The sequence below is a fragment of the Gigantopelta aegis genome, chromosome 10 (assembly GCF_016097555.1).
Source record: "Gigantopelta aegis isolate Gae_Host chromosome 10, Gae_host_genome, whole genome shotgun sequence".
In the NCBI taxonomy this organism is placed as follows: domain Eukaryota; kingdom Metazoa; phylum Mollusca; class Gastropoda; order Neomphalida; family Peltospiridae; genus Gigantopelta; species Gigantopelta aegis.
Genome location: NC_054708.1, coordinates 58,903,446 through 58,930,617, shown reverse-complemented (window position 1 = coordinate 58,930,617; position 27,172 = coordinate 58,903,446). Strand labels below are relative to the sequence as shown.

At 35.4% G+C, this 27,172-nt stretch overlaps 1 protein-coding gene across 3 annotated transcripts in view; it reads left to right on the top strand.

Moving 5' to 3' along the window:
• The window catches only part of LOC121382595 (E3 ubiquitin-protein ligase MIB2-like), a 38,707-nt gene extending 28,896 nt beyond the window's left edge, over nucleotides 1-9,811 (top strand). For 2 of the 3 annotated variants that reach the window (XM_041512107.1, XM_041512108.1), the window contains exons 13-14: nucleotides 2,158-2,336; nucleotides 6,229-9,811. In XM_041512107.1, the coding sequence (XP_041368041.1) occupies nucleotides 2,158-2,336; nucleotides 6,229-6,254 (205 nt within the window). In that variant the 3' untranslated portion in view covers nucleotides 6,255-9,811. The remainder of the gene's footprint in view (nucleotides 1-2,157; nucleotides 2,337-6,228) is intronic. The other variant, XM_041512109.1, reaches the window with a different exon arrangement.
• Nucleotides 9,812-27,172: the final 17,361 nt, after the last annotated feature.

Here is a 27,172-nt window from a genome sequence, read left to right as displayed (position 1 = left end):
AAAACACAATAGCACCAAAACCAACCCTTGCCCACTACCGACCCTGGTCAGGCTCCTTGTGTGCCCTTGCACATGTCAGACGGGGGATTCCCTCTCACCCCCAGCCCCCAAACATGTTCCTGTCCTGGACGGAGGGGCCAGTGAAAGTAGACACCTGCACCCATGACAGGCGTGTGCTACAACAGCTTGTTCTAAATGTGCACGTTAAAACCTATGACCTGACCTGACCTAAAGGAAAAATATAGTGGGTTTCCTCTCTATGACTGTCTATATATATATATACATGTATATATATATATATATACTAAAAGGCAAAAGTTATTGTGACACACAAAAAACAAAGATAATTGATAAGTTTTTACTGCTGTGTATGAAACATTATAATATGGAAAGAGAAATGTCCGAAGGTATAGAAACGAGCAATAGTCCATGAAAAGGGTGCACCTGCAATATGCAAATGAGCCACATTACTAGAGGGGTTCCAGAGCGAAGTTCACACAGTCAGTAGCAAGTGTGTCCACCTTGAGCATTGATACAGACCTGGCACTGCCATCTCATTGAGGCCACTAAACGCTGGAAAAAGTTCATGGGAATGTCTGTTTCGCAGACACGTGGTTAGGATCCATGTGTCTTGGCGAGGAGTTGTTACGGGTAGTCGGCCGCTCCCTGACCTGGTTGTTTTGTTGATATCGTTGCCATGAGTGCCATATGAAGTTTTTGTGGACGTTGAATTGACGTGCGACGTCACGCTGCGAGGTCCCAGATTCAAGCATCCCTTTGACTTGCCATCTGTCATTTTTACTGAGGTGTGGCATGACGAAATTGCATCAAACAGTTTACTAATGGTGTTTTTCTGACTTCTGGACTTCTGAAGGCTGCACAGAGTGGCAATGATTTGTGACTGAATGTCTGGCCTTTTATGGTAAACACTGGACAGGATTTCTCTTGAATATTGCATGATTCTTGCACAAAGCATGCAATCGCTGTAACAACTGCTTGGTTGCATTTCTTTGAATGTACATTTTCTCTGGTTTACATCCATAAATCCATTCACAAATTTATTACTCCAAACAATCCATGTCACAATAACTTTTGCCTTTGACTATGTGTGTATATATATACATGTGTATATATATATATATATATATATAGATTCGTCACAAGTGTTTTTAATATGGAAAATATCAAATAGTCTCTGTCAATTGGTATTTATCGAAGCTCTGCCGAGACAAATGCCGATTAACTAGACGAGGTTGATATTTTGCACCGGCCTCGGTGACGCAGTGGTTAAGCCATCAGACTACAGTGTTCGCAGCCCGGTACCGGCTCATACACCCTCTTCTCTCTCACTAACCACTAAACAACTAGCCCACTGTCCTGGACAGACAGCCCAGATAGCTGAGGTGTGTGCCCAGGACAGTGTGCTTGAATCTTAATTGGATATAAGCACGAAAATAAGTTGAAATGAAATGAAATGATATTTTGCATATTAAAAAAGACGAGTAGCGAATTCTATTTATATTATAACATTTCTAAAATAACATTTAATTCAATTTTTAGTAAATCACAGTTCTAAAGTCACCGCCATCGGTAATATGACGTCGTCTTTGAATGGATAATTTTGAATGGATAACTGTACACTTTATAGTTCAATATATTTACTGACAAATAATAAAATATGCTGTTATCAGATAAATTATTTCCATTTATTATAGAACATTTAGTGAAATATCTTAAATATCAGTGAAATAAAAGTGTTATCAGTCACTCAGTGACGATAACACATTTTAGAGTGAAAATTTCACTATTTCACTGTAAAATGTGTCATTGTCACTGTAGAAAGTGTTATCTGCTGCTGGCATTTTAAAAATAAAGGTAAATTGCCAAAAGTTATATAATAAATAGAAAATGTCATGTTTTTTGTCAAATATGATTTATATCTCATCTCATGAAGCAAGCGCGACTCGTGAGATATGATTGCAAACTTCATTCGATAAGATATAAATCATATTAGACAAAAAACATGAAATATCCTCTGTATACTTGTTTTACCTTTTATGACATCCAATAGCCGATGTGTATTTTTATGCTGGGGTGTCATTGTTCCATTCCATTATCAGATGATGTAATTTTAAATATGTAAAAAATATTTTTTAGTAGTGTCGACAGCATACCTAAAGCCACGCCCATGGACACACTGCTGTGCTGCAAGTGCTTTGAACGTACAGCTGACGTCACGTTGCCATGTAACCACAAGATGACGTGTAGCGAATGCTCTGAGGGTGTGACTTCATGTCCACTTTGTGGAGAAGCTGTTTCAAAACCTGACAGCGAAGGTAACAATATCAAATATGTACTGCAAGCACTAGTGATGTTCCGATAATCAATTATAATCGAACATTTATCGGTTTGGCTCTAATGGTGTGATGATCGATTATACAAACCCATCATCAATTGTGTGGGGAAATGTTAACTGTAATTATACAGAACCCATCAGAGAGAGAGAGAGAGGGGAGAGATGAGAGAGAGGCAGAGAGATTGTTTGTCCAGAGAGAGAGAGAGGCAGAGAGATAGAGAGGCAGAGAGAAGAGAGAGAGAGAGAGAGAGAGAGAGAGACAGAGAGAGAGACAGAGAGAGAGAGAGAGGCAGAGAGAGAGAGAGAGCAGAGAGAGAGAGAGAGAGAGAGAGAGAGAGAGAGAGAGAGAGAGAGAGAGAGAGAGAGAGAGAGAGAGAGAGAGAGAGAGAGAGAGAGAGAGAGAGAGAGAGAGAGAGAGAGAGAGAGAGAGAGAGAGAGAGACAGAGAGAGAGACAGAGAGAGAGAGAGAGAGAGAGAGACAGAGAGAGAGAGAGAGAGAGAGAGACAGAGAGAGAGAGAGAGAGAGACAGAGAGAGAGAGAGAGAGAGAGAGAGAGAGAGAGAGAGAGAGAGAGAGAGAGAGAGAGAGAGAGAGAGAGAGAGAGAGAGAGAGAGAGAGAGAGAGAGAGAGGCAGAGAGAGAGAGAGAGAGAGAGAGAGAGAGAGAGAGAGAGAGAGAGAGAGGCAGAGAGAGAGAGAGAGGCAGAGAGAGAGAGAGGCAGAGGCAGACAGACAGGCAGAGAGAGCGAGAGACAAGACCGACAGACAGAGAGAGACACACACACACACCTATACCACTAGAGTTTTAGGTATTAGATGACAGAATTGATGTAAATATGCTAGAGTGTAGGTTTGTTTAGATGTGTACAGAAAGGAAAACGATATTAGATAGTTCTTACAGGTAAAATAAGCCTTTATAGGGTGAACCCGACAATAGGTGCACGCATGGTCTTTATAAATCAAATGCTTCTATGTTCATATAATTGTAACTGATTGAGAGTTGAAAGTTGATCGTTTGGTGCAAGCTGATAATAACCGATGAACGATGATGAAATTCCCAACGATTCCCAACACTAGTAAGCACTCAGAGTTTAATAGTGTAAATTATTATCCACATGGTCCAACATAACCGGGTCAATAATAATCATATGAAGCACATGTGTAATAACAAGTGTAATGACGTAACATTGGGAAGCGACGTCATAGCCCAGACTGTGCATGTGAAATATGACGTCATTTCGTCGTCTCCTTCTAGTTGTGGTTGAAACATTTTGAGACGGCCCTTGGGCCTTGTTATTTGTAAAAAAAAGTACACTAATAATATGAATAATAAAGAAATTATTACACTCGCATGTGAGTCGTACCGATTTTATGAAACTTGTGTCAGGATTTATGTATTATTACAAAAATCCTGAAACTCTTTTCGTAAAATCAGTACGACACACAAGCATGGATAATAATCTCTATATGTCATATCACTTGTTAAAGGTGTGGATCTTGCTCATTTGCTGTTAATGGGAAAATGTAGCAGATTTCCTTTAAAAACCACATGAGTAGGCCTACATGCCAAAATTAACAGCAGGTGATGATTAATTAATCAATACACTCTAGTGTTGTTGTTAGACAAACAAACTTTTGACTTTGTTAAAGGTGTAGAATAATCACATTTCATGTTAAAAGTGTACACAAATCACATCACACTTTAAATGTATTCACATCACGTGTTAAATGTGTAGAGTATTCACATCACGTGTTAAATCTGGAAAATATTCACATCACGTGTTGAAGGTGTAAAGTAATCACATCGTGCTAAATGTGTAAAGTAATCACATCTTGCTAAATGTGTAAAGTAATCACATTGTGTCGAAGGTGTACAGTAAACACATTGTTATAAAAGTGTACAGTAATCACATAAGGTGTTAAATATGTAAAGTAATCACATCGTGTCGAAGGTGTACAGTAAACATTGTTATAAAAGTGTACAGTAATCACATCGTGTTAAATGTGTACAGTAATCACATCATGTCGAAGGTGTACAGTAAACACATCGTTATAAATGTGTACAGTAATCACATCGTGCTAAATGTGTAAAGTAATCACATCGTGTCGAAGGTGTACAGTAAACACATAGTTATAAAAGTGTACAGTAATCACATAAGGTGTTAAATGTGTACAGTAATCACATCATGTCGAAGGTGTACAGTAAACACATCGTTATAAAAGTGTACAGTAATCACATCGTGCTAAATGTGTAAAGTAATCACATCATGTCGAAGGTGTACAGTAAACACATCGTTATAAAAGTGTACAGTAATCACATCGTGCTAAATGTGTAAAGTAATCACATCGTGTCGAAGGTGTACAGTAATCACATCGTGTCAAAGGTGTACAGTAAACACATTGTTATAAAAGTGTACAGTAATCACATCGTGTTAAATGTGTACAGTAATCACATCGTGTCGAAGGTGTACAGTAAACACATCGTTATAAAAGTGTACAGTAATCACATCGTGCTAAATGTGTAAAGTAATCACATCGTGTCGAAGGTGTACAGTAAACACATTGTTATAAAAGTGTACAGTAATCACATAAGGTGTTAAATGTGTACAGTAATCACATCATGTCGAAGGTGTACAGTAAACACATCGTTATAAAAGTGTACAGTAATCACATTGTGCTAAATGTGTAAAGTAATCACATCGTGTCGAAGGTGTACAGTAAACACATCGTTATAAAAGTGTACAGTAATCACATCATGCTAAATGTATAAAGTAATCACATCCTGTCGAAGGTGTACAGTAAACACATCGTTATAAAAGTGTACAGTAATCACATAAGGTGATAAATGTGTACAGTAATCACATTGTGTCGAAGGTGTACAGTAAACACATCGTTATAAAAGTGTACAGTAATCACATAAGGTGTTAAATGTGTACAGTAATCACATTGTGTCGAAGGTGTACAGTAAACACATCCTTATAAAAGTGTACAGTAATCACATAAGGTGTTAAATGTGTACATTATTCTCATAGTGCACTAATACTAATATGTACAGTAATCACAGTGTGTTAAATATCTACGGTAACCATAGGATGCGCTAAATGTGTACATCATGTGTTAAAGGAGTACAGAAATCACATCAAAGCTCAAGGGTATACAGTAATCACATCATGCATTTAAGGTGTCCAGTGTCAGTAAACACATTTTGGTCCATGTTAAAGAAGTGTGTGTGTATGCATTTTTGTACATTATAATGCATTTCTGTTGTAATGATATCAGGATTTCTTTTTTTGTATCACTGGCACATGCACCCGCAAGACTCAATGGGTAGGTGTAAACCACTTGCACCGACCAGTGATCCATAACTCGTTCAACAAAGACCATGGTTTGTGCTATCCTGCCTGTGGGAAGCGCAAATAAAAGATCCCCTGCTGCCTGTCATAAAAGAGTAGCCTATGTGGTGACAGGGTTTCCTCTAAAAAACAGTGTCAGAATGACCCTATGTTTAACACCCAATAGCTGATGATAAGATAAAAAATCAAGGTGCTCTAGTGGCGTCGTTAAATAAAACAAACTTTACTTACAATGTAGCAAACTCAGGAATGTCACTTTACTTATACTGAAAAAGACTACATTACAATTTACAAACATTAATTATTGGTGTAATACTTAACATGTCTGTCTTAGTAAATGTTAATGCTGGAGATGCAGAAGGTGTGACAAATATATAGTAAAATGATGTGAATTCGTTAGGATGTTGAGGGTCGTAGGACGACGTGAAATATTCTTCGAGGTGCATTGTGGAAGTGTATTAATTAGTGTTATTGTTAACCTGGTGATCACATGTATGTTTTGGTTTTGTTTTATATTTTAGATGGACAACAAATTGAGGAAACATGAGGCTAGAAGTGGAAATAGAACTACACTAGAAAAACACATCTTTTGCTGATTGCTGTTGTTGATACAGTATAATGTACACGGACCTGAGTCACTTTCAGTTGGCCATTCACACGTTGTTTTCTGAAATATATTCTGTGCAGTTTTGAAGAATACCGTTGTTGATAAAACCCAACTTCATAGTGAATTACTACTGGAACTTATTTTCTACTGAGTGTTTGATACATCCCTGATTCTATTGTTGCGGTGTCATATTTACAGTAACATTATTTTAGTCATTATTGTGCACATTTTGTTCCACAAACTATCTAATCTTTGTTGTTTCTTTAATTAAAACAAAACCACATTCATTATCAGTAACAACCTACTAAGTAGCATATCTACGTTTGTGTGGACATTCAGAACATAAAACCAAAAAAACCTGTTTAAATTAATTTCAAGACTTTTAATAGCACTGACTGATATCAGCACATGTTTTATATTGTATGACAGTTCTATCTTTCTTGATGTCAGACCATGTATAGTTAGTAAACATAAAGCGTAACATGTTAAAGATAATTAATGAGGTTATATTTATTCGACTATATTCTATTGCATAATTTATTATCAAATATTTATTGGGTAAAGTAAAAAACAAAACATATATAAACAGGAACCCCCCTAAAACAAACAACAAACTGCAAATATATTCAGCACATATTTTTCTCCTATGTAATAAACAAATAAACTCAACATGGTTCGCTTAAAATTTATACAAAAAGAAACTTTTACCTTTTAAACCCACCAACATTTTAGCTTTATTTTAGCATATATACATACTAACTAGAAAACAACTTTAGCTGCTCATAACGGGTTTTTAACACCAAATGAGAAAACCCCCAATTATTAACTGAAATACCAATAACACGTATTTGACTGTCCGTAAATAGATAATAACTGATTACTGTTTTAATTAAAATATTGGCTTTATCTTGCTTATCAGAGAAACCCAATCCAGTTCTAGTTGATAATGAAAACAAAATATTCAAAGATTAAGGAGTTACTGTTTTAAACTATCGGCTTTACCCTGGTAAGGTTAGAATGGCGAATTCGCCATTCGACCTTAGGAGGATAAAGCCGATATCTTGAGACAATAACCATTTATTTTATTTATCCCGCAATCATGCATAATACGAAAAATAAATGAAATGAACCATGAATATAGAATTGTATCTAGCCATCATAATTATTTTGTCAAGTTTTTTTATATATACATGTATATATATATATATATATATATATATATATATATATATATATATATATATATAGTACTGGCCGTCCTGTGATTGTCCATTAATTAATTGTATATTTAATAAAGACCTTCAACTATATCATAATCATTGTAAAGCTCTGCACACATTCCTTTCATAAAACATAGGTGAAATGTTTACAGCAAAACACCAATTTCAAAACACGACATTGCTACTTTTAACTGGAAAAGAAGACTTTCCTTGTCAAATATCTATTATTTGTGCCTATTAAATACAATTTACATGTATATACCTTAGTAACACGTATAAGCACTATATTTAAAGAATATTGGACGTTCAAGAGTGGGTTTATAATCAACGCCATTTCTAGGAAAGAAGGTAAAATTAGTTGAATATTTATATTTATGCATTTTTAAATCTCGTTATAACCTAAGTAGCATCTCTATGTTTGTGTGGACGTTCAGAACATAAAACAAAAGAAAAGTGTTTGAACTAATTTCAAGACTTTTAATAGCACTGACTGACTGCAGCACATGTTTTATATTGTATGGAAGTTCTACCTTTCTTGATATCAAACCACGTATAGTTAGTAAACATAGAGTGTAACATGTTAAAGGTAGTTAATGAGGTTATATTTATTCGACTATATTCTATTGCATAATGTATTATTAAATATTTACTGGGTCAAGTAAAATATATATATATATATTATATAAAGTCAACAAAAGAAAGAAAAACAAACAACATACTGCTAATATATTCAGCTCATATTTTTCTCCTACATAACAAAGAAATAAACTCAACATGGTACACTTAAGATTCTTATATAAAAAAAACCTTTTATTTGTTATAACCATTAACGTGTTAGCTTTATTGTAGAGTATACACTAACTAGAAAACAACTTTCCCTGCTCATAACAGACTGCCTAGCACATAATTAAAAAAATACCCTGTAACTGCAATCAGTAAAATGAGAATGACTCAGTGGTTACTGTATTAGATATCGGCTTTACCTTGCGTATCAAAGGAACCCCATCCAGTTCTAGTAGTTAGTGAAACAAAATATTCAGAGATTATATAGTTACTTGTTTAAAGTATGAATTCGCTATTCGACTGTAGGAGGATAAAGCCGATATCTTAAGACAATAACCATTTATTTTATTTATCCTACAATCATGCATAATACGAAAAATAAATTAAATGAACAGTTTCAATTCTCGACCTTTTCATTTTACTGAGTAGTAGTGTAGCGTTCCTGGTTTTCAGTCTGTCTATCTTTTCATATTTTCCTTGGTTATTATATTCAGTTAAGATTCTGATTATATCTCTTACTAATTACATTAACAGCATGATCTAACTCTACTCACTTATGAATATCAGGAACGTTATTTTCTCATTGCTACGAGGGATAATACAATAAGTGTTGTGCAACCGTTTTAAATGTTGTCGGCAGAAGTCCGTGCAAGAGTGTGGCCTGACTGAATCAACCAATCAGGTTTGTCAAGTTAGATTATTTTTTGACGCACGTTATTCATCCCCACTTGCGCTCGGGTTGTTTTTCTGTGAGGTTAGTTTTTGTGTGCTGTGTTGTTTTTCGTTTTATATATATGTAAACATGTTTGCTTCCATTCCTAGCTGTCTGCCCATTTATACATACGTTTAACCAATGTATATCTTATAAGTTTCGGTTATTAAAATTATAAATTAACTACGTAAAGCGAGTCAGGCAATGACCCGTGTTACGTGTAAGGTGTAATCGTCCCATATAATAATTCCATGTTTTTACCGTGCACGAACTGTCCGCTTAATCGTTTTGGCTGAGTTAGAGAATGGACGACCCGTCTGAATAAATTAAACCTGATTAAATTAGGATCTCGTTGATTTTAATAAGCGGTCTTCGTCATTGTCGATGGTTTGTAACCCCATTCCGAATAAGTGAGTCCTAATTATATGGATTAACGACTACTTTAATAGGATGTTTTGGTTAAAAATAGCTTTGAAGGGGGCTGTCCAATATATATGATTTAACGGAGTTCGCGTACACCGGCATGGATGGGTAATCGTGTACGGTGTAGAGCCTAATTATTTGGTGTGTGCTGTCCTGCAGATATAAATTTAATTCCGCGAATATTCTCTTCGTCGGGATTATCCACGACACATTCATACACAACCCTAAATATAAATATTTATTTGTATGGATATGTGGGTGTAAATTTATTTATTTAGTGGTATTCAATTCATATATGGATCTTGGAGGACTACCATACATATTTGTTATTTGTTTGTACTCGAATAAATGTGTAATCTATCTGTTTGTTAGTTTGGGTTTTCTGTGCTAGCCAAGTCGGTCTGGTTTATAGTAATTTCAGCCTTCTAGAGAATTATTAATAGACTCTTAGTACCAGCAAAAGTCTACAACCGAAAGGGGTAGCCAAACCCGTGGTCCCCAGATTGGGACCCGAAAAGTAAATTTCATTACAGTAGGTCCACACACAATTATTTTGTCAATATATATAGTGATTGCAGGATGCTTATTAGTAGCTACATGTATATTTGATTGTGAGTATTTGTGCAAATAGTTTGGCCAAGTACATTACTGGATAATTTAGTGTACATTAACTATGTAAGATACTTGCTGTAGGTTACAACCAATACAGCCAGGGAAAAAACCGAAAACCCCCAGAAGAAAACACTTTGTCTAATAAATGTTGTTTAAAAAATCCAGTAATTTTTAATTTGACACACAAAGTTGTACTACCTTTGAATACCAATATATGAAAATTACGTCAACAGTCAGTTTAAATGTTATGCTTTTGCAAGTTAAAAAGAAAAGATTGATTATTTAAAAAATAAATTTCTGTTCTATTATTATTAAACATATTTATAATGTTTGCAAAGCTATAATTTATGAACCCATTTATAAATTGGAATTAATTACAGCCATTTTTAGCTGTTATTACGTCTATTTAGTGTGTAAAGTTTGTCATTGTTATGTCAGTAGACCCTATTTATACATCAATCGTTTGGCTGTTTTACTGAATATTATTTAACTCCATTACCTATGTGCAAATTAATGATAATTCTATAAAGTGTACATTTGTAAATTGCTACATACTCTTTTGTTCCACCTCAAAAATGCAGGGTCCCAGCATAATTTTCCACTTTTATGTCCGAGTAAGCATGACCCATGTTCGAAACTGCACCGGGGTGGACAGCCCGATTAATGTTGTTGTACGTAGCTATTTGAATTTATGTTGCAAACCAAAAAGGGGTATTAAGTATTACATGTAATAAAGATTGTTTTCAAGTTTCCTACCCCTTTCAAATGTTGTTAATATCTTCAGCAGACCTTCCAAAGTTCTGATTCTGTTCTTGCCCCCTTATGCCACATCATTTTAGCTGCAAAATACATGATAGCTGTCCCACGTAGGGAGCATTCTGATTGGTTAATCCCTTTGGCATGTCCCACCGGCTAGGATATAAAAGGAAGCCAAGTTCGATGGCGGGCCCAGGACAGGCGTGCACTACAACAGCTTGCTCTGAATGTGCATGTTAAAGACTCTTACCTGACCTGACCTGATGGTGGGCACTCTCAAATTAAAAGTCACACTTTACTTGTGACAATGGCTGATAGCCCAGCCAATGCATTCCCCTTGTCCTGCCCCCAGTGCCTTATGTGGCATTCTAAATTATGTTTGTCAAATAAACAAATCTAAACTATTGTTTATTTATATTAAGAAATACAATTAAATATATTGAGAAATATTTTAAAGTGAATTTACACAGAATTGCAGTCAGTAATTAGTATTACTTTTTAATTTAGAAATATTTTGCGTATCAGTTACAAGTTTCACATGAATGTTTTTATTATTCAATTACAAGTCATCATTTGCTATAGTCCTATTAGTCCTCAAAACAAATTAAAGTGCACAATATTTCAGAGTGAGTATTTGTACAAATAGTTCTGCTCAGTACATTCCTGGATCATTTAGTGTACATTAACTGTGTAAAATACTTGCTGCATGTTGAAACCAAAACAGGCAGGGTGAAAAAACACACAAAGAAAACAATTTGTCAAATATATATTGTTAAAAATATCTAGTAATTTTTAAAATGTGACTCTCAAAGTTGTACTACCTTCGTATAACAGTAGGGGGCCTACTCATTATAGCCAATGGGAACTGATTCAATGCAAGACATGCAACGTCGTAATGATTTTGTCTATTAAAACATTTGGTCTTCATTTAATGGTCAGGGTTACTATTTTCACTTTCCTTTTCTCACTAGTTGGCAAAACCAGATTGGTAATAAAGTATGAATATTATAAAACAGAACGTGTTATGTATTCTGTTATTTGTTGAACATGTTTTGATCGTTTAACCATTTACATTTTGGCCATGTTATATACCATTTTATACAGGATCATGAATTCTAGATTGTCTGGCATTAATTAAATGTGTTCGACATTAATCAACAAAAATTACTAATGTTCAACAGTTAGATGTTTAATGAAGGAAAATGCGCTACACGAGAGAAGGAAAATGCGCTACAAGGCATAGGATCTTTACACTCCTGAAAACTATTTTCGTCGATCAATACAGATGAGGAACAATATATATATATATATATATATATATATCTATCTATCTATATATCTATCTATCTATCTATCTATCTATATCTATGTATGTATGTATGTATTGATGTATGAATATATATTGTATGTATGTGTATATATATAAGTATATATTGAGGAAGACGTACGCTATGTATTGCGAAAGTATGAATGTGTGCATTATAGTAAGGACTTATTTCTTGTTCCAGCCAGTGAACCACAACTGGTATATCAAAGGGAGAGACTAAATCGTAGACACTGAGAGTCGTCAGCCAGTGAGAGTCTACTGAATATTCATGAGCAAACGGTTGATCGACATCGAGATTTTACGACATCGAGTAATATCCTGGTGTATATATAAAAATTATTCCAACTGTAGATATTAATGTAACAAGTATTTAATAATATAGTGTGGTTAATAAATTGTGTAATTGAATGTTACGTAGCGTATATCAATGTCGTTGTTTGTTCTTTTCCTACTCTTCTTCTGTGGGATAATCCCGCCGATATTTTGATGAATTTTACACCAGTGGTTACGGTTATCTAAACGTCAAAATTGTAATGCACGTCTGTACAACTTAATTTCATAAACAAATAAACAAAAACAACAACAAAAATCATCCAACAACTACAGAATATATAATTTAAAATAATTACTGTATAAATGAGTACAGGTCAAACCGATTAGAAAAATGTTGTCCACTACTTTTAAATAAGTATTTGTAATAACAATTGTTAATGACGCACTCAACACATTTTATTTACGGTTATATTTTTTGGACATTATAAATATAAGGATTTCAGTAGGTTGGAGAGGAAACCCATTATCTCACTATCAAGTACACATGAAGTTATCCACTGATGTAGTTAGCAAATTACACACTTCTTTTGACTTGTCTATTTTCCCAAAGTTAAAAGCACTTTTGTAAACCAAAATTAATCTTTGTTGAACCAGTATAGTAGATTTCTACTTCTTTATTTTTTAAAATGATTTTTATTACCCATTGAGCCTTTGAGCAAAACTCCACCTTTGGAGTCGGTATCTGGATTAAATATCCACATTCATCGACACATCCGATACATAGTACCTACATGTGTAGAGAATTTCCATTTAGGTCCACTACTTTTATTATGATGTGTTGTGTGTGTGTGTAACCGGCCTCAGTGGCGCAGTGGAAAAATGTCATCCACTACAGGCTGGTAAGTACAGGGTTTGCAACCCCGTAAGCCCACTACACCCTCTTCTCTCTCCCTAACCACTAACCAACTAACAACTAACCCACTGATCTGGACAGATAGCTGAGTGTGTGGTAGACCGCGTGCTTGAACCTTAATTGGATATAAGCACGGAAAGTAAGTTGGATTATAAATGTGTGTGTGTGTGAAAATACATATGTATAAGTAAATACTGGTTTTTTTTTGTTTAACAACCATTAGACACATTGATTTATTAATGTCAAACATTTGGTAATTCTGAAATATAGTCTTAGAGAGGAAACCCACATATTTAATCATTATAGCAGGTAATCTTTTATATGCACCATTTCTACGGCTTTTGATATCCAAAGTATGTAGACTTTTATTAAATATGATATGAATTATTCATACAACTATCTAACTGATCAGGGTATATATTTCCATTTTATTACATATGTGCATTTACATTTCCATTAAAATTATATTATAATTTTTTAAGTACATGTGAATAATCATACTGTATGTTTACTACCGATGTCATGATAGTTTTCAGAAAAGTGTACATAACATTTCAAAAGGGTGGATTTTATGGTACTTAACAGTGGCGAGGGTACATGGTTAGCCATCCACCGAGGGTGGTTTTCCTTTAATATGCAACCCCATAAGGCCACTACACCCTCTTCAAAAGAAGAAACGCAAAACCACACTAACGTAACCCACATTTGGACAGATTGCTTAATTATGTGCCCATGGTGCGTGCTTGAACCAAATGGTTGCAGGATTGTTCACAATTTGAAAGTAAATTGTGAGTAAGTGATAGGAAACATACCACCAAGGTCAAGGTTTTCTGGAGTCACCACCGGGTGTGGCCTGGATGTGTGTTGACAATTGCCTGGCACCGCCTGCCCATTGAAGCAATCAGAGTACGGATGACGTCCCGGGGGATGGTGGCCCACTCGGCCTGCATAGGCTGCTGCCAGCTCGGGCAGGGTCTGGGGCTGTGTGTTGTCGCTGTCGAAGGCGTCGGAAATAGTCCCATAATGGTCAATTGGGTCAAAATGTGATCGATCCAAGGAAGGACATTAATGTTGTTGTTCTGGCTAAAGCCGTTGTGAGACAATTGTATGTAGGCCACTGTCAAATGGAACACTGAATTGGCGTTATTCATAACTAACGATGTGTGGCCGGAGATTGGTCAATTATTACCTATGCATTCAGGTTCCATTGCAATGGACCAGGTATTCTTTGTGTGAGTACATGCCCACACCATGACATCTTACCGAATCTGTCCACTTCCTGCACGATGTTGCCGCATAACGTTCAGAAAAACAGCCTATACACGCGACATCTTCCATCATGACGTCGGAGCAGAAATCGGGACTCGTCACTGACCACACCTGTCTCCATCGCAGTTGAGGCCATTGTCGATGAATCTGGTACCATTGCATTGCAGTACGGTGTTGTGGTGTTAGATGATACCTCGAACTGGACGTCTGGCACGAATTCCTTCTCATGGCAATTCGTACGGTCTGGTGAACATATCCTGCTTAATCCTGGTATCTAACTGATGTGGTAGGTGGCAGTAGTCAATCTATTCCCGAAGGTGGCGTAAATTTTTGTAGCGGTCCTGCCCGGGGGTAAGTGACATATTGGTCGATCCATATCAGGAGGTCACGTTTTCATCCATGGAGATAACTTCCCACAGTCTGGAGATGGTGCTTTTTACACATGGTATGCCCTGGAACGGCCGTTCTGGATTCATCCACTGCGGGTAGTTTTCCGATGGCATTGTTTATCTGCATTTCACTGAGACGTGGCTGTCCTGGATTGTCAACTGTCGGCCAGTACAGAGGCCAGGCAAGCGAACACCCTGCACTTTTATACTGTCGGTGTTCATGTTGCACGTGCAGACAACGCACGTGCAGTGGTGACATGGTTTGCAAGTGGCTTGATTTTTTGCGAATTTGTTTTGTAACTTTATTGTAAGTAGCTGCGTTTTTTATCGAATGTCCCGTGGGAATGTGTTTGGGACATGCAATGACTCTTAAATTTCAAAAGCGTGGAACCGGTACCAAACTTAAAATCGAGGGTTCACCCATTTGTCACCCTTTTGCGTACTTTTCTTTAATTTGGATTAGTATATATGTTGGTTAATGTATATTTGAGCTGAGTAAACACCTTCTAATGTAGACATGACAATTTAATATAAATATGATGTCTTAATCCATTATCTAACTGATTAGGGTGGATTTTCTTTTCATATGAAAATTTTAATTTTAATTTAATTTAATTTTTTTTTTATTTTTTTTTATTTTTTTTTAATAAATAGATATGAATAACGTTACTGCATATTTACTAAGTCAGGGGTACTTTTCAGAAAAGGAGATTATTAACATTTCAAAAGGGTGGATTTTACTGTACTTTTCATATGTAAAATTAAAAAAAAATCTAAGTTGTTATTTTAAAAAAAATAAATAGATATGAATAACTGTGTGTTGTTTAGTGAGCATGATAGAGTTTTGCAATGGAATACAGTTTTAGCTGGTCTGGTTTTTTTTTTTTTTTTTTACAATAATGGTATTTAACACTGAGAATAAAAAGAAAGTACTAGGCCACCTAAAATAATATTACATTGCAAATTAACAAAATTACATCATGCATACTACACCACGCACAACACTACCAGAGATCTTACATTCTATTGGCCAAGAAAAGATCACTGTAAAATAATGTTACAATGCATTTTACATCTGTCAATCCATTCAACTGATTGTGTTTTTTCTCGTTTAAACCAGTGCACCACAACTGGTCAAAGTCCATGGTATATGCTTTCCTGTCTGTTAAGAAAAATGTAGCGGGTTTCCTTTGATGACTAGAGTCAAAATGTTACCAAATGTTTGACATCCAGTAGCCTATGATTAATTTTTCTGTTCCAGGACAAGCCCTTGGCTATCCAGAGACAGGCCCCAGGACGGACATGCTTGAAACTCTAGTGGTATATGAGCATGTAAAAATTATTCGCACTCGCTATGATTAATTAATCAATGTGCTCTAGTGGTGTCGTTAAACAAAACAAACTTCTTTACATCTGCCAAATTATTTTATTATTATTAATTGATTATCTTAAACCCACAAGTTTTTTTAATGACCGTGTTAATCATTTTACAAATATACAGTGGCACTTTATTTTTAACAGTTTCATCTCCTTAGGTACATTGCATGTATTGGTTGGCATCTTGAATTAATTAAAATTAACTTGTATAGAAGAATTGAACTACTTTCATCGTATTCCATGACCCCTAAAACCATGGGTTAGATGCAAGAATTACATTTTAGTACCGAATAATAAGGAAGTTATTGTAATTTTCTCAATTTGGACCACCATATTACATGGCCCATTTAGTTAAATCTGAATTTTGATAGCACCATTGCCCTCCTTGGCTCCTAAAACCATAGGGTAAATGCAATAATGGTTGTTTATCTGTCAATTTATAAGCAAGCTATAGCCATTTCCCTGATTTGGCCACCATTTTGTCTGCCATCTTGGATTTTTTTTCTAGAGTGCCCAGGTGGCACCCAGTAGATTATTGATGTGCACCAAATTGTGCAGACTTTGAACCCAAATTGGCATTCGGCTATTGACATATCTTTTTTTTTTTTAATTATAATAATTAAAAAAATAATAACAATTCTTATAATATGGAAATCTACCCTGATCATTTAGATAATGGATTAATCCATCATATATTTATTTAGTTGTTAGTGTCTATATAAGAAGGTGTTTACTTAGCTGAAATATATATTAGCTAACAAACAAGTAAATTAATATATACCATATTTTGGGAAGGTACTCTCGGTGGATGATCTTGTAACCCCGGTAGTTAAGTACTATAAAATCCACCCTATTGAAATCTTAAGTGTCTCATATTCCTAGAACTATCCCTAGCACTGATAGTAAACATACAGTAAGGTTATTCACATATATATATATATTTTTTAAATTAAAAAACAAAACAATTAAAAATAATAGTAATTTCTTATAATTTTGAAATCTACCCTTATCATTTGGATATTGGATTTATCCACCATATACATATTTAATTATTAGTGTCTACATAAGAAGGTGTTTACTTAGATAAAATATACAATAGCTAACAAAGAAAGGAAATATTTTATTAAACGATGCACTCAACACATTTTATTTACTGTTATATGGCATCAGACATATGGTTAAGGATCACACAGATATAGAGAGAGAGGAAACCCACTGTTGCCACTTCATGGGCTACTCTTTTCGATTAGCAGCAAGGGATCTTTTATATGCACCATCCCACAGACAGGGTAGTACATACCACAGCCTTTGATATGCCAGTTGTGCTGGAACGAGAAATCAATAGCTAACAAATACATAAATTAATATACCATATTACGGAAAAAGTAGGCATACACTCTGTGGATGATATTGTACCGTCGGTAGTTAGGTACTGTAAAATCCACCCTATTGAAATCTTAAGTGTCAATTTCCTAAAACTATCCCTAGCACTGATAGTAAACATGCAGTAAGGTTATTCACATATATTTAAAAAAAAAATAATAATCATAATTTCTTATAATTTGTTATTGTTTATATAAGAAGGTGTTTACTTAGCTGAAATATATATTAGCTAACAAATAAGTAAACTAATATATCATATTTTGGGAAAAGTACCTTCGGTAGATGATCTTGTACCCTCAGTAGTTCGGTACCATAAAATCCACCCTATTGAAATCTTAAGTGTCTCATTTTCCTAGAACTATCCCTAGTACTGATAGTAAACATAAAGCACGGTTATTCACAAATACTAAAAGATAGTAATAATAAAAATAGAAAAAAATTATAACTTGTTATAATTTGAAAATCTACCCTTATTAGTTGGATAATGGATATACATATTTAATTATTAGTGTCTACATAAAGTGTTTACTTATCTGAAATATACAATAGCTAACAAATACATAAATTAATATACCATATTAAGGAAAAAGTACCCTCAGTGGATGATCTTGTACTGTTGGTGGTTAAGGTACTCTAAAATCCAGCCGATTAAATTCTTAAGTGTCTCATTTTCCTACAACTATTCCTAGCACGGATAGGAAACATACAGTAAGGTTATTCACATACCTGGTATATTTTTACAAAAATGAAGGAAGGAAGGAAATGTTTTATTTAACGATGCACTCAACACATTTTTATTTCTGGCTATATGGCGTCAGACAGGAAGGGATCTTTTATATGCACCATCCCACAGACAGGATAGTACATACCACGGCCTTTGTTACACCAGTTGTGGAGCACTGGCTGGAACGAGAAATAGCCTAATGGGTCCACCGACAGGGATTGATCCCAGACTTACCTCACATCAAGCGAATGCTTAATCCACTGGGTTATATCCCGCCCCACTTTTACAAAAATAGAAAATGAAAATTACAAATAACAAATTGTAAATATACCCTGATCATTTAGATAATGGATTAATCCATCATATTCATATTTAATTTTCAGTGTCTGCATAAGAAGGCATTTATTTAGCTGAAATTAACATTACAATGTCATATAAAATGGAAAATCTACCCTGATCAAATTGAAATCTGAAGTTTATAATTTTTGCAAAATCTACCCCAGCATATATAGTACATGTGCAGCTTTGGTGCAATCTAAAGCCCTGACATTAGCCAAATATCATGTACCACATTGTTAGGTCAGTTGTTAGGTCATTTAACCCTCACCTTACTTGTAGGTGGTAGATAATGAATTAACCCACGATTATATATTCATTTTTACATATACTCTCTCTCTCTCTCTCTATATATATATATATATATATTCATGTTTACATATCTGATACAGATGTTAAAACCCCCCCAAAAAACACTATGCGATATATTATATTATATTATCTCGCCTTCATGTAAAATTCTTTAATCTCATTGGTTGTTTGCCGTTGGACAAATCCCTTATACCCCTGTGGGCGGAGCCAAATTCTCTTATACCCCGTCTGTAATTTCCAACAGTTTCCAGCCACCCCAGTTAATGCTAAAGCAATAATTAGATTATAAATAACATTGATAATCAATCAAGTATACATAATTAATTTTATTTTTACTATAAAATACACTATTTCAATACTTTCAAAAGCTGCAGTGTTGAACTGGGCCACCTAATTACGGCCGTGGTGTTATTGTATTAATGCGCGATTAGCAACAGTTGTGGGTTTTTTTTTGTTTTTTAAAATATTTTTATTTTTTTTTACTACATACATTTCTGTTAAAAAAAAGTTTTTATTTTTTTTATTTATTAATATCTGTTTCAGACAATTTCGTATTACAAACATTTGAAGTTAAAAACTCGTTTATCGATGGAAGTATTTTTCGTCACTGGCAAGTGGTTTCGTTCGCGTCCGCGTGGTAAGGCTCCGTTAATAAATTGTTAACAATTATTATCTGGCGTTATTTTGTTTATTTGGCTATATGTTTTAACATGTCGGCAAGATAAATTCGTTGTAGAAGCATCTCTCGGGGTATATGGCTTTTTATGTACCCTCTGTGTGCTCTTTTACCCCCTCGCCTTCGGCTCGGGGTAAAAGAACACACAGAGGGTACATAAAAAGCCATATACCCCTCGTGATGCTTCTACAACTTATATTATTCACGTATTATTAATATTGTGTCACGTTTACAAACGATTAACGTTGTTTGTAGTCCGATACATCTGTCATAAACTCAGTTGCTGAGTTGGAGCCTGGCGATCTCGCCCCGTGTCGATCTCGCCGGGGCGAAGTCGCCCCGGGCGAGTTCGCCAGGACTTATTTTCATCGTTAGACGAAGTTATCATACATATTAGACTTGCTAGAAGACATATATTACAACATATATTATAGTATATATCTACTGTCATTATTAGCATGTTTTTGTGCCAAAACTACAGGGTGATACCACTTATACTACTAGTTTTGTGTTGGGACACGCTGTCGCGAGATCGCCATATTTACTTCTGTGTTGCATGTCTGTTTAGCGAAGTCGCCAGTACATTATAACTCAACAATATTCAAGTTACAAGCTGTTTTATGTTTACTTCATTAAGTAAATACATGTGCAGTAGTCATGTTTTGATTATCTTGTATATATCTTATATATGATAACTTCGCCTAACGATGAAAATAAGTCCTGGCGAACTCGCCCGGGGCGACTTCGCCAGGGCGAGATCGACACGGGGGCGAGATCGCCATACTTCGCTGAGTTGACGGCAGGTGTATCGGACTACGTAGGTACGTCAAAACATCGGAACTACAGATTAGAAGAAAAAACACACTGAAAAACGCTCAGTTATAAAACTGATTTGTATTACTTAATATTTTATTAAATGCTTGTTACATTAACATAGATCTATATTTGACATAATTTACTAGCGAATTAGGCCTACTCGTTCATATTTATGTTTATTTCCCGCAAAAACATATCAGACTCGTTTCTGACATGGGGGTGTGGCTTACGAAAAAGGGCGTAGCTTAAAATCGCATTTCGCGAGATGTTACATCCTGCTGGCTACGATTAAGTATTTCCCTATATCAAAGGCCGTGATATGTACTACCCTGTATGTGGGATGGTGCATATAAAAGATCCCTTGCTGCTAATCGAAAAGTGGCGACAGCGAATTTCCTCTCTCAATATCTGTGTGGTCCTTAACCATACACATGTATGTCTGACGCCATATAACCGTAAACACAATGTGTTGAGTGCGTCGTTAAATAAAACATTTCTTCTTCTTCTTTATAGTAAGGACTTTACATTAAAACTGACATATTTTATTAAAATTCAAACGAGGACTATCATTCTATTCATACATCATCTCCGGGTTACATACACATCTATTAGATATTTGCTGATTCAAACCGACACTGGCATAGCCAAAATTATTATATTGGGTGTGTGAGTACCCATTGAAACAAACCTCCACCCAAGCATGACGTCCTGTTAAAGACGAGAATAGCATGGAGGACAACACAACACAGATTAGTCGAGTGTCTTCTAGCGTTATTTTATTATACGCGAACAGAATAATGCTAAGAGTACACTCGATCTAGACACAGATAGGAGTAGCCTTTGACGAAATACTGGTAAATATTATATTAGAATGATTACAATCAAAGAGAAATTAAAAAACCCCAAGTAACTGAAAATACAACATACGGTTTAATACTCCATAGCTTAGGAACCATAGTCCTACCCGGACTTTCATTCCTGGTTTATTTTAAAGTTGTTTTTATCCTAGGACTTGTATTCCTACCGGACTTAAATTCCTTCTACAGCGACAGAAATACTAGTCCGGCAAATTAGATGTCCGTTTATTATACTCTGCAATTTGCACGAGCTGCCAGAAAGACACGAAAAAAAAGTGAATTTGTGGCAGCCTTCCCTCGTAGTGTGATGGATAAGTGTAGGAGTCTCTTAAGATTATTGTGGGTTCAATCTCCATGTCAAAAAATATTTTTTAAGTTTGAGTATCAACTTAATGGGTTTTTTTTACGTCATAGACTTGTTTCAGACATGTGAGTGAATTTTTGTAATCATCTTACATTTTTGTTAGCATATTGAAGTAGGACGAATATCTTGCCTTTTTTCAAAAGTATATAAAGCAGCTACAGATATAAAGCAGGCTATATGTCCATGTGTTCAACACGAAAAAATATACCCCACCCCCCTCAATATGTAGCCCAAAATTGTTTTAAAAATATATATATGAAAACTGGTAACTCAAAAACACCCTAACATTTGGTGAACAACAAAAGACAATTTCTATATGCACCAACATAATTTTTAATAATATGTTTTGTAACTTTATATTTTGACGGTAAGTCACAATCTGATTAATTGTGATTTTCTTAATCTTTGTCCGATCGGACTTCCATTCCTCGGAATCCTAGTCTGTGGGACCTGTATCCCTAGGAATTTAAGTCTGTGGAACGTGCATTTCGAGGAATGTAAGTCCGTGGGACTTTTATTCCTGGTACTCCTAGTCCACAGGACTTTCAATCCTAGTATTCCTAGTCCTCTGGAATTTATTTCCGATAGTTTGCTTATTACATATATATATGATTCCTGAAAATCCACGTTCGGGCAAAATGAGCTGGCCTAAAATCTTCACCATGCATTTCCATAATTTTACTCACAATATTAGTTGTAATCCAGGTAAAAATGCAGATTGATTTGTTTGGAATCCTATTTAGCGTCTTGGTAGTAATGCGAATATAAATATACGTTGTGTTCCAGATTCGGACATTTTCGTTTCATTCGGGCAATAATGATCAGCATGCCTCCCCCACCCCTTCTCCCAAAAAGGGAGTCTGAATGCCTATTGCGACCAAAACGGTCAGGTGTAAAAGTGTCATGAGTAGTTAGTCTGTTTAAAAGGATCTTTGTAAATTGTGTGTGTGCATATTATTGACAGTATGATAATTGTTCAGGGATTACTGTTTTCTTTTAGTCGGTATAGTAGCCCATTGAGCTGCTAAAACCCACTCTTAGACATTGATATTTCTATTAACTGATGAACATTAATGGAAACCATTTAACATATTTGTTTATCGATGGTATGGTTTGTTGGGACTAAGATATCATAGAGGCTAAAGTATGATATGTCATATGATAGACCAAATTAATTTTTAAAATGAGCAAAATTGACAAAGCAGGCACACGCGCCTGCAACATTATTGACAGAAAGGCACAATCTTAAAATTATATAATAACAAGATAATGTATACAACGCAAATATCATATTTTTATAGTTAAATTATTATTATTATTATTATTATCATTATTATTATCAAATACTAATATATAATGTCTAACAGATAATTGTGTTGGTATATCATATGGGCAAGTTATACTTATTTGCGAGTACTAATATGCTTCGAATTGTGGTAAATGTTTTTGAGTTACTTTTAAATGTTTAAACATTTTGGAACAATACGCAATGAATAAAGACCTTGGTTCTGCTCATGTAATAAGGTCAACAAAATGTGTACCAACTCTTGCAAATTATATAAATGGAAAATATTGGAATAAGTAGAAAATATTTAAATAAAGAGAGGCGCTAGTATCCTAAGTTAATTAAATAAACCAAAAAGGAAACTGTTTTTCGTTTTGTTTACATTTATAATTTAATTTTTATGTGTACGACCGGATTTAAATTTTGATTGTCCAGGAATGCTAGTCCGGCCCGGACTTGATATCCTGGCAGTCAGACCAGTATTCCTAAGGAACGTAAGTCCTAGGACTTGCATTCCTAGGTATATTAGACCTAGGACCTGCATTCCTAGGAGATTAAGTCCGGGCAGACCACTGTTCCTACGGACTTGCATTCCGTTTACACCGGTCTAACCGTCCATCTCGCTGCGAAGGGATGGGTGGGGTGGCGGTGGGTGTGCATGTGTTGGGGGGGGGGGGGGACTAACGAGTGAAAATGAATGAAAAAAGACATCCCAATGAAACAATTAATAATAAAAGAAGACACAGGGGACACTAAGTCTTGACGGGACGGATATCTTTGTACTCTGATCTGTCTCCGAGTTCTACAATGCTGCTTGCCCCACCTATTTGATGGAATTCACCCATTGAATACCGTCTAAGTGCATTAAAAGGCATTGAAAATTTTCTTAAGAAACAAGTCTCAGAATGGGCTTCACTTCTCTCAACCCATTCTTATTTCCGCAGAAACGTTAGTGCCAGCTCGTAAAGCATTCAGCGCATTTAGTTTTCTCGAGGACTGCGCTATTAATTAATTTTGGGGTTTCCACAATGACGTGTCGATACTTATTATTATTATTATTTATTATTAGTGCCTATTAAATACGATTTGCATGTATATACCTTATTAACACGTATAAGCACTATATTTAAAGAATATTGGACGTTCAAGAGTGGGTTTATAATCAACGCCATTTCTAGGAAAGAAGGTAAAATTAGTTGAATATTTATATTTATGCATTTTTAAATCTCGTTATAACCTAAGTAGCATCTCTATGTTTGTGTGGACGTTTAGAAAGAAATGTTTTATTTAACAACGCACTCGACACATTTTATTTACGGTTATATGGCGTCAGACATATGGTTAAAGACCACACAGATTTTGAGAGGAAACCCGCTGTCGCCACTACATGGGCTACTCTTCCGATTAGCAGGAACGTTCAGAACATAAAACAAAAGAAAACTGTTTAAACTAATTTCAAGACTTTTAATAGCACTGACTGATTTCAGCACATGTTTTATATTGTATGGAAGTTCTACCTTTCTTCATACCAGACCACGTATAGTTAGTAAACATAAAGCGTAACATGTTAAAGGTAGTTAATGAGGTTATATTTATTCCACTATATTCTGTTGCATAATGTATTATTATATATTTACTGGGTCAAGTAAAAAAAAAAAAAAAAAAAAAAAAAAAATATATATATATGTCAACAAAAGAAAGAAAAACAAACAACATACTGCTAATATAGTCAGCTCATATTTTTCTCCTATGTAATAAAGGAATAAACTACACATGGTACATTTTTATATAAAAAAAATCTTTTACTTTTTATAACCATTAACGTGTTAGCTTTATTGTAGAGTATACACTAACTAGAAAACAACTTTCTCTGCTCATAACGGGATGCCTAGCACCAAATAAGAAAAAAGGGTATCCCAATGAAAACATTAATAATAAAAGAAGACACAAGTTGCACTTGACGGGACGGGTATCTGTGTACTCGGATCCCTCTCTGAATTATACAGTGCTGCTTGCCCCACCCATTTGATAGAAAACACCCATGGAATGCCGTCTAAGCAGATTAGAAGGCATTAAAGCATTTCTTTAGAAACAAGTCTCAGAATAGGCGTCACTTCTCTCAACCCATTCTTATTTCTGCAGAAACGTTAGTGCCAGCTTGTAAAGCATTCTGCGTGTATAGCTTTCTCGAGGATTGCGCTATTAATTACTTTTGGGGTTTCCCCAATGACGTGTCAATACTTATAATTCGTGGTTTCAGTTTCCTGGTCAAATATATATTATTAGTGCCTAGTAAATACGATTTTTGTATGTCTGTACTTTAGTAACACGTATAAGCACTATATTTAAAGAATATTGGACGTACAAGACTGGTTTATAATCAACATTTCTAGGAAAGAAGGTAAAAATAGTTGAATATTTATATTTATGCATGGTTAAATCTCGTTGCTTACATGGTACACGTTTAGACATATCTCGTCTTGGTGACTGTTAACAGTCTGGGTTTTACTTTTCACAAATAAAAGAAAGAAATGTTTTATTTAACGACGCACTCAACACATTTTATTTACGGTTATATGGCGTCAGACATATGGTTAAGAACCACACAGATTTTGAGAGAAAACCCGCTGTCGCCATTACATGGGCTACTCTTCCGATTAGCAGCAAGGGATCTTTTATTTGCGCTTCCCACAGGCAGGATAGCACAGACCATGGCCTTTGTGAACCAGTTATGGACCACTGGTCGATGCAAGTGGTTTACACCTACCCAATGAGTCTTGCGGAGCACTCACTCAGGGTTTGGAGTCGGTATCTGGATTAAAAATCCCATGCCTCGACTGGGATCCGAACCCAGTACCTACCAGCCTGTAGACCAATGGCCTGCCACGACGCCACCGAGGCCGGTTTTTCACAAATAATGGCAAATGGGTGGAAAGAATGTTTGTTTAACGATACCTCAAGACATTCTTAAACTAAGGCTATTTGGTGTCTAAACATGTTGATTTCGATATTGGAGAGAGAGAGAGAGAGAGAGAGAGAGAGAGAGAGAGAGAGAGAGAGAGAGAGAGAGAGAGAGAGAGAGAGAGAGAGAGAGAGGGAGGGAGGTGGAGAGGGAGGGAGAGAGAGGGAGAGAGAGGGAGGGAGAGAGAGAGGGAGAGGAAAACGGGGGTCGGTGGTGGCAGGAGAGAGAGAGAGAGAGAGAGAGGGGGGGGGGGGAGGGGGTTGAACACTGGATGGCAGGCAGGGGTCACCATCCTAGAATGCATCACCTTCCCCCAGTTGAAAGGCGATATAAATATGTATGTATCTATGTATGTATGCATGTTGTGTGTTTGTGTGTGTGTGTGTGTGTGTATATATATATATATATATATATATATATATATATATATATATATATATATATATAGTGTGTGTGTGTGTGTGTGTGTGTGTGTGTGTGTTTTATTACCAGTGTTTTTCGGTATTAGGAGTAAAAATTGTATTATGCGATGATACCGAAATACACGAGGGTAATAATATCTTTATCATATAATCTCAAGCTTAATACAACGCGTCTTTGTGAACTGTACGTGCAATTTTATTTCCAGGCCGCAATTACCACATATTCAAATGACGTACGAATATGTGGCGCGGTGGCTTTTTGAATGGAAATGACGTCAAACTCGAATGACGTCATTTTGGATGTCCTTACATCAAAATAAACTAGTGCATAACGTTTTTTGTTTTCTGAACGCTGGACAGCTTTCAGTGTAAAATTGCTATTGGAATGTTTTTATTTGATGACCATGAATACATACGTCAATTATGGAGTGTCACCCTAGTACGTTTGCTTAATTGTCAATAAACCTAGTGCCGTGACCACGATTAATTTACATCTAATTTGCAAAGTTATAGAATTCTTAAAGTATGTGATCTGAAAAATATCATCTCATCTCAAATGATTCCAAGCGATGCAATTTGTATCGCATTCCCATGACGTTAAAGGGACATACCCTAGTTTTTAAACACTAAGGCATATTTTGTATTATTATAGCCGTTTTTGATAACT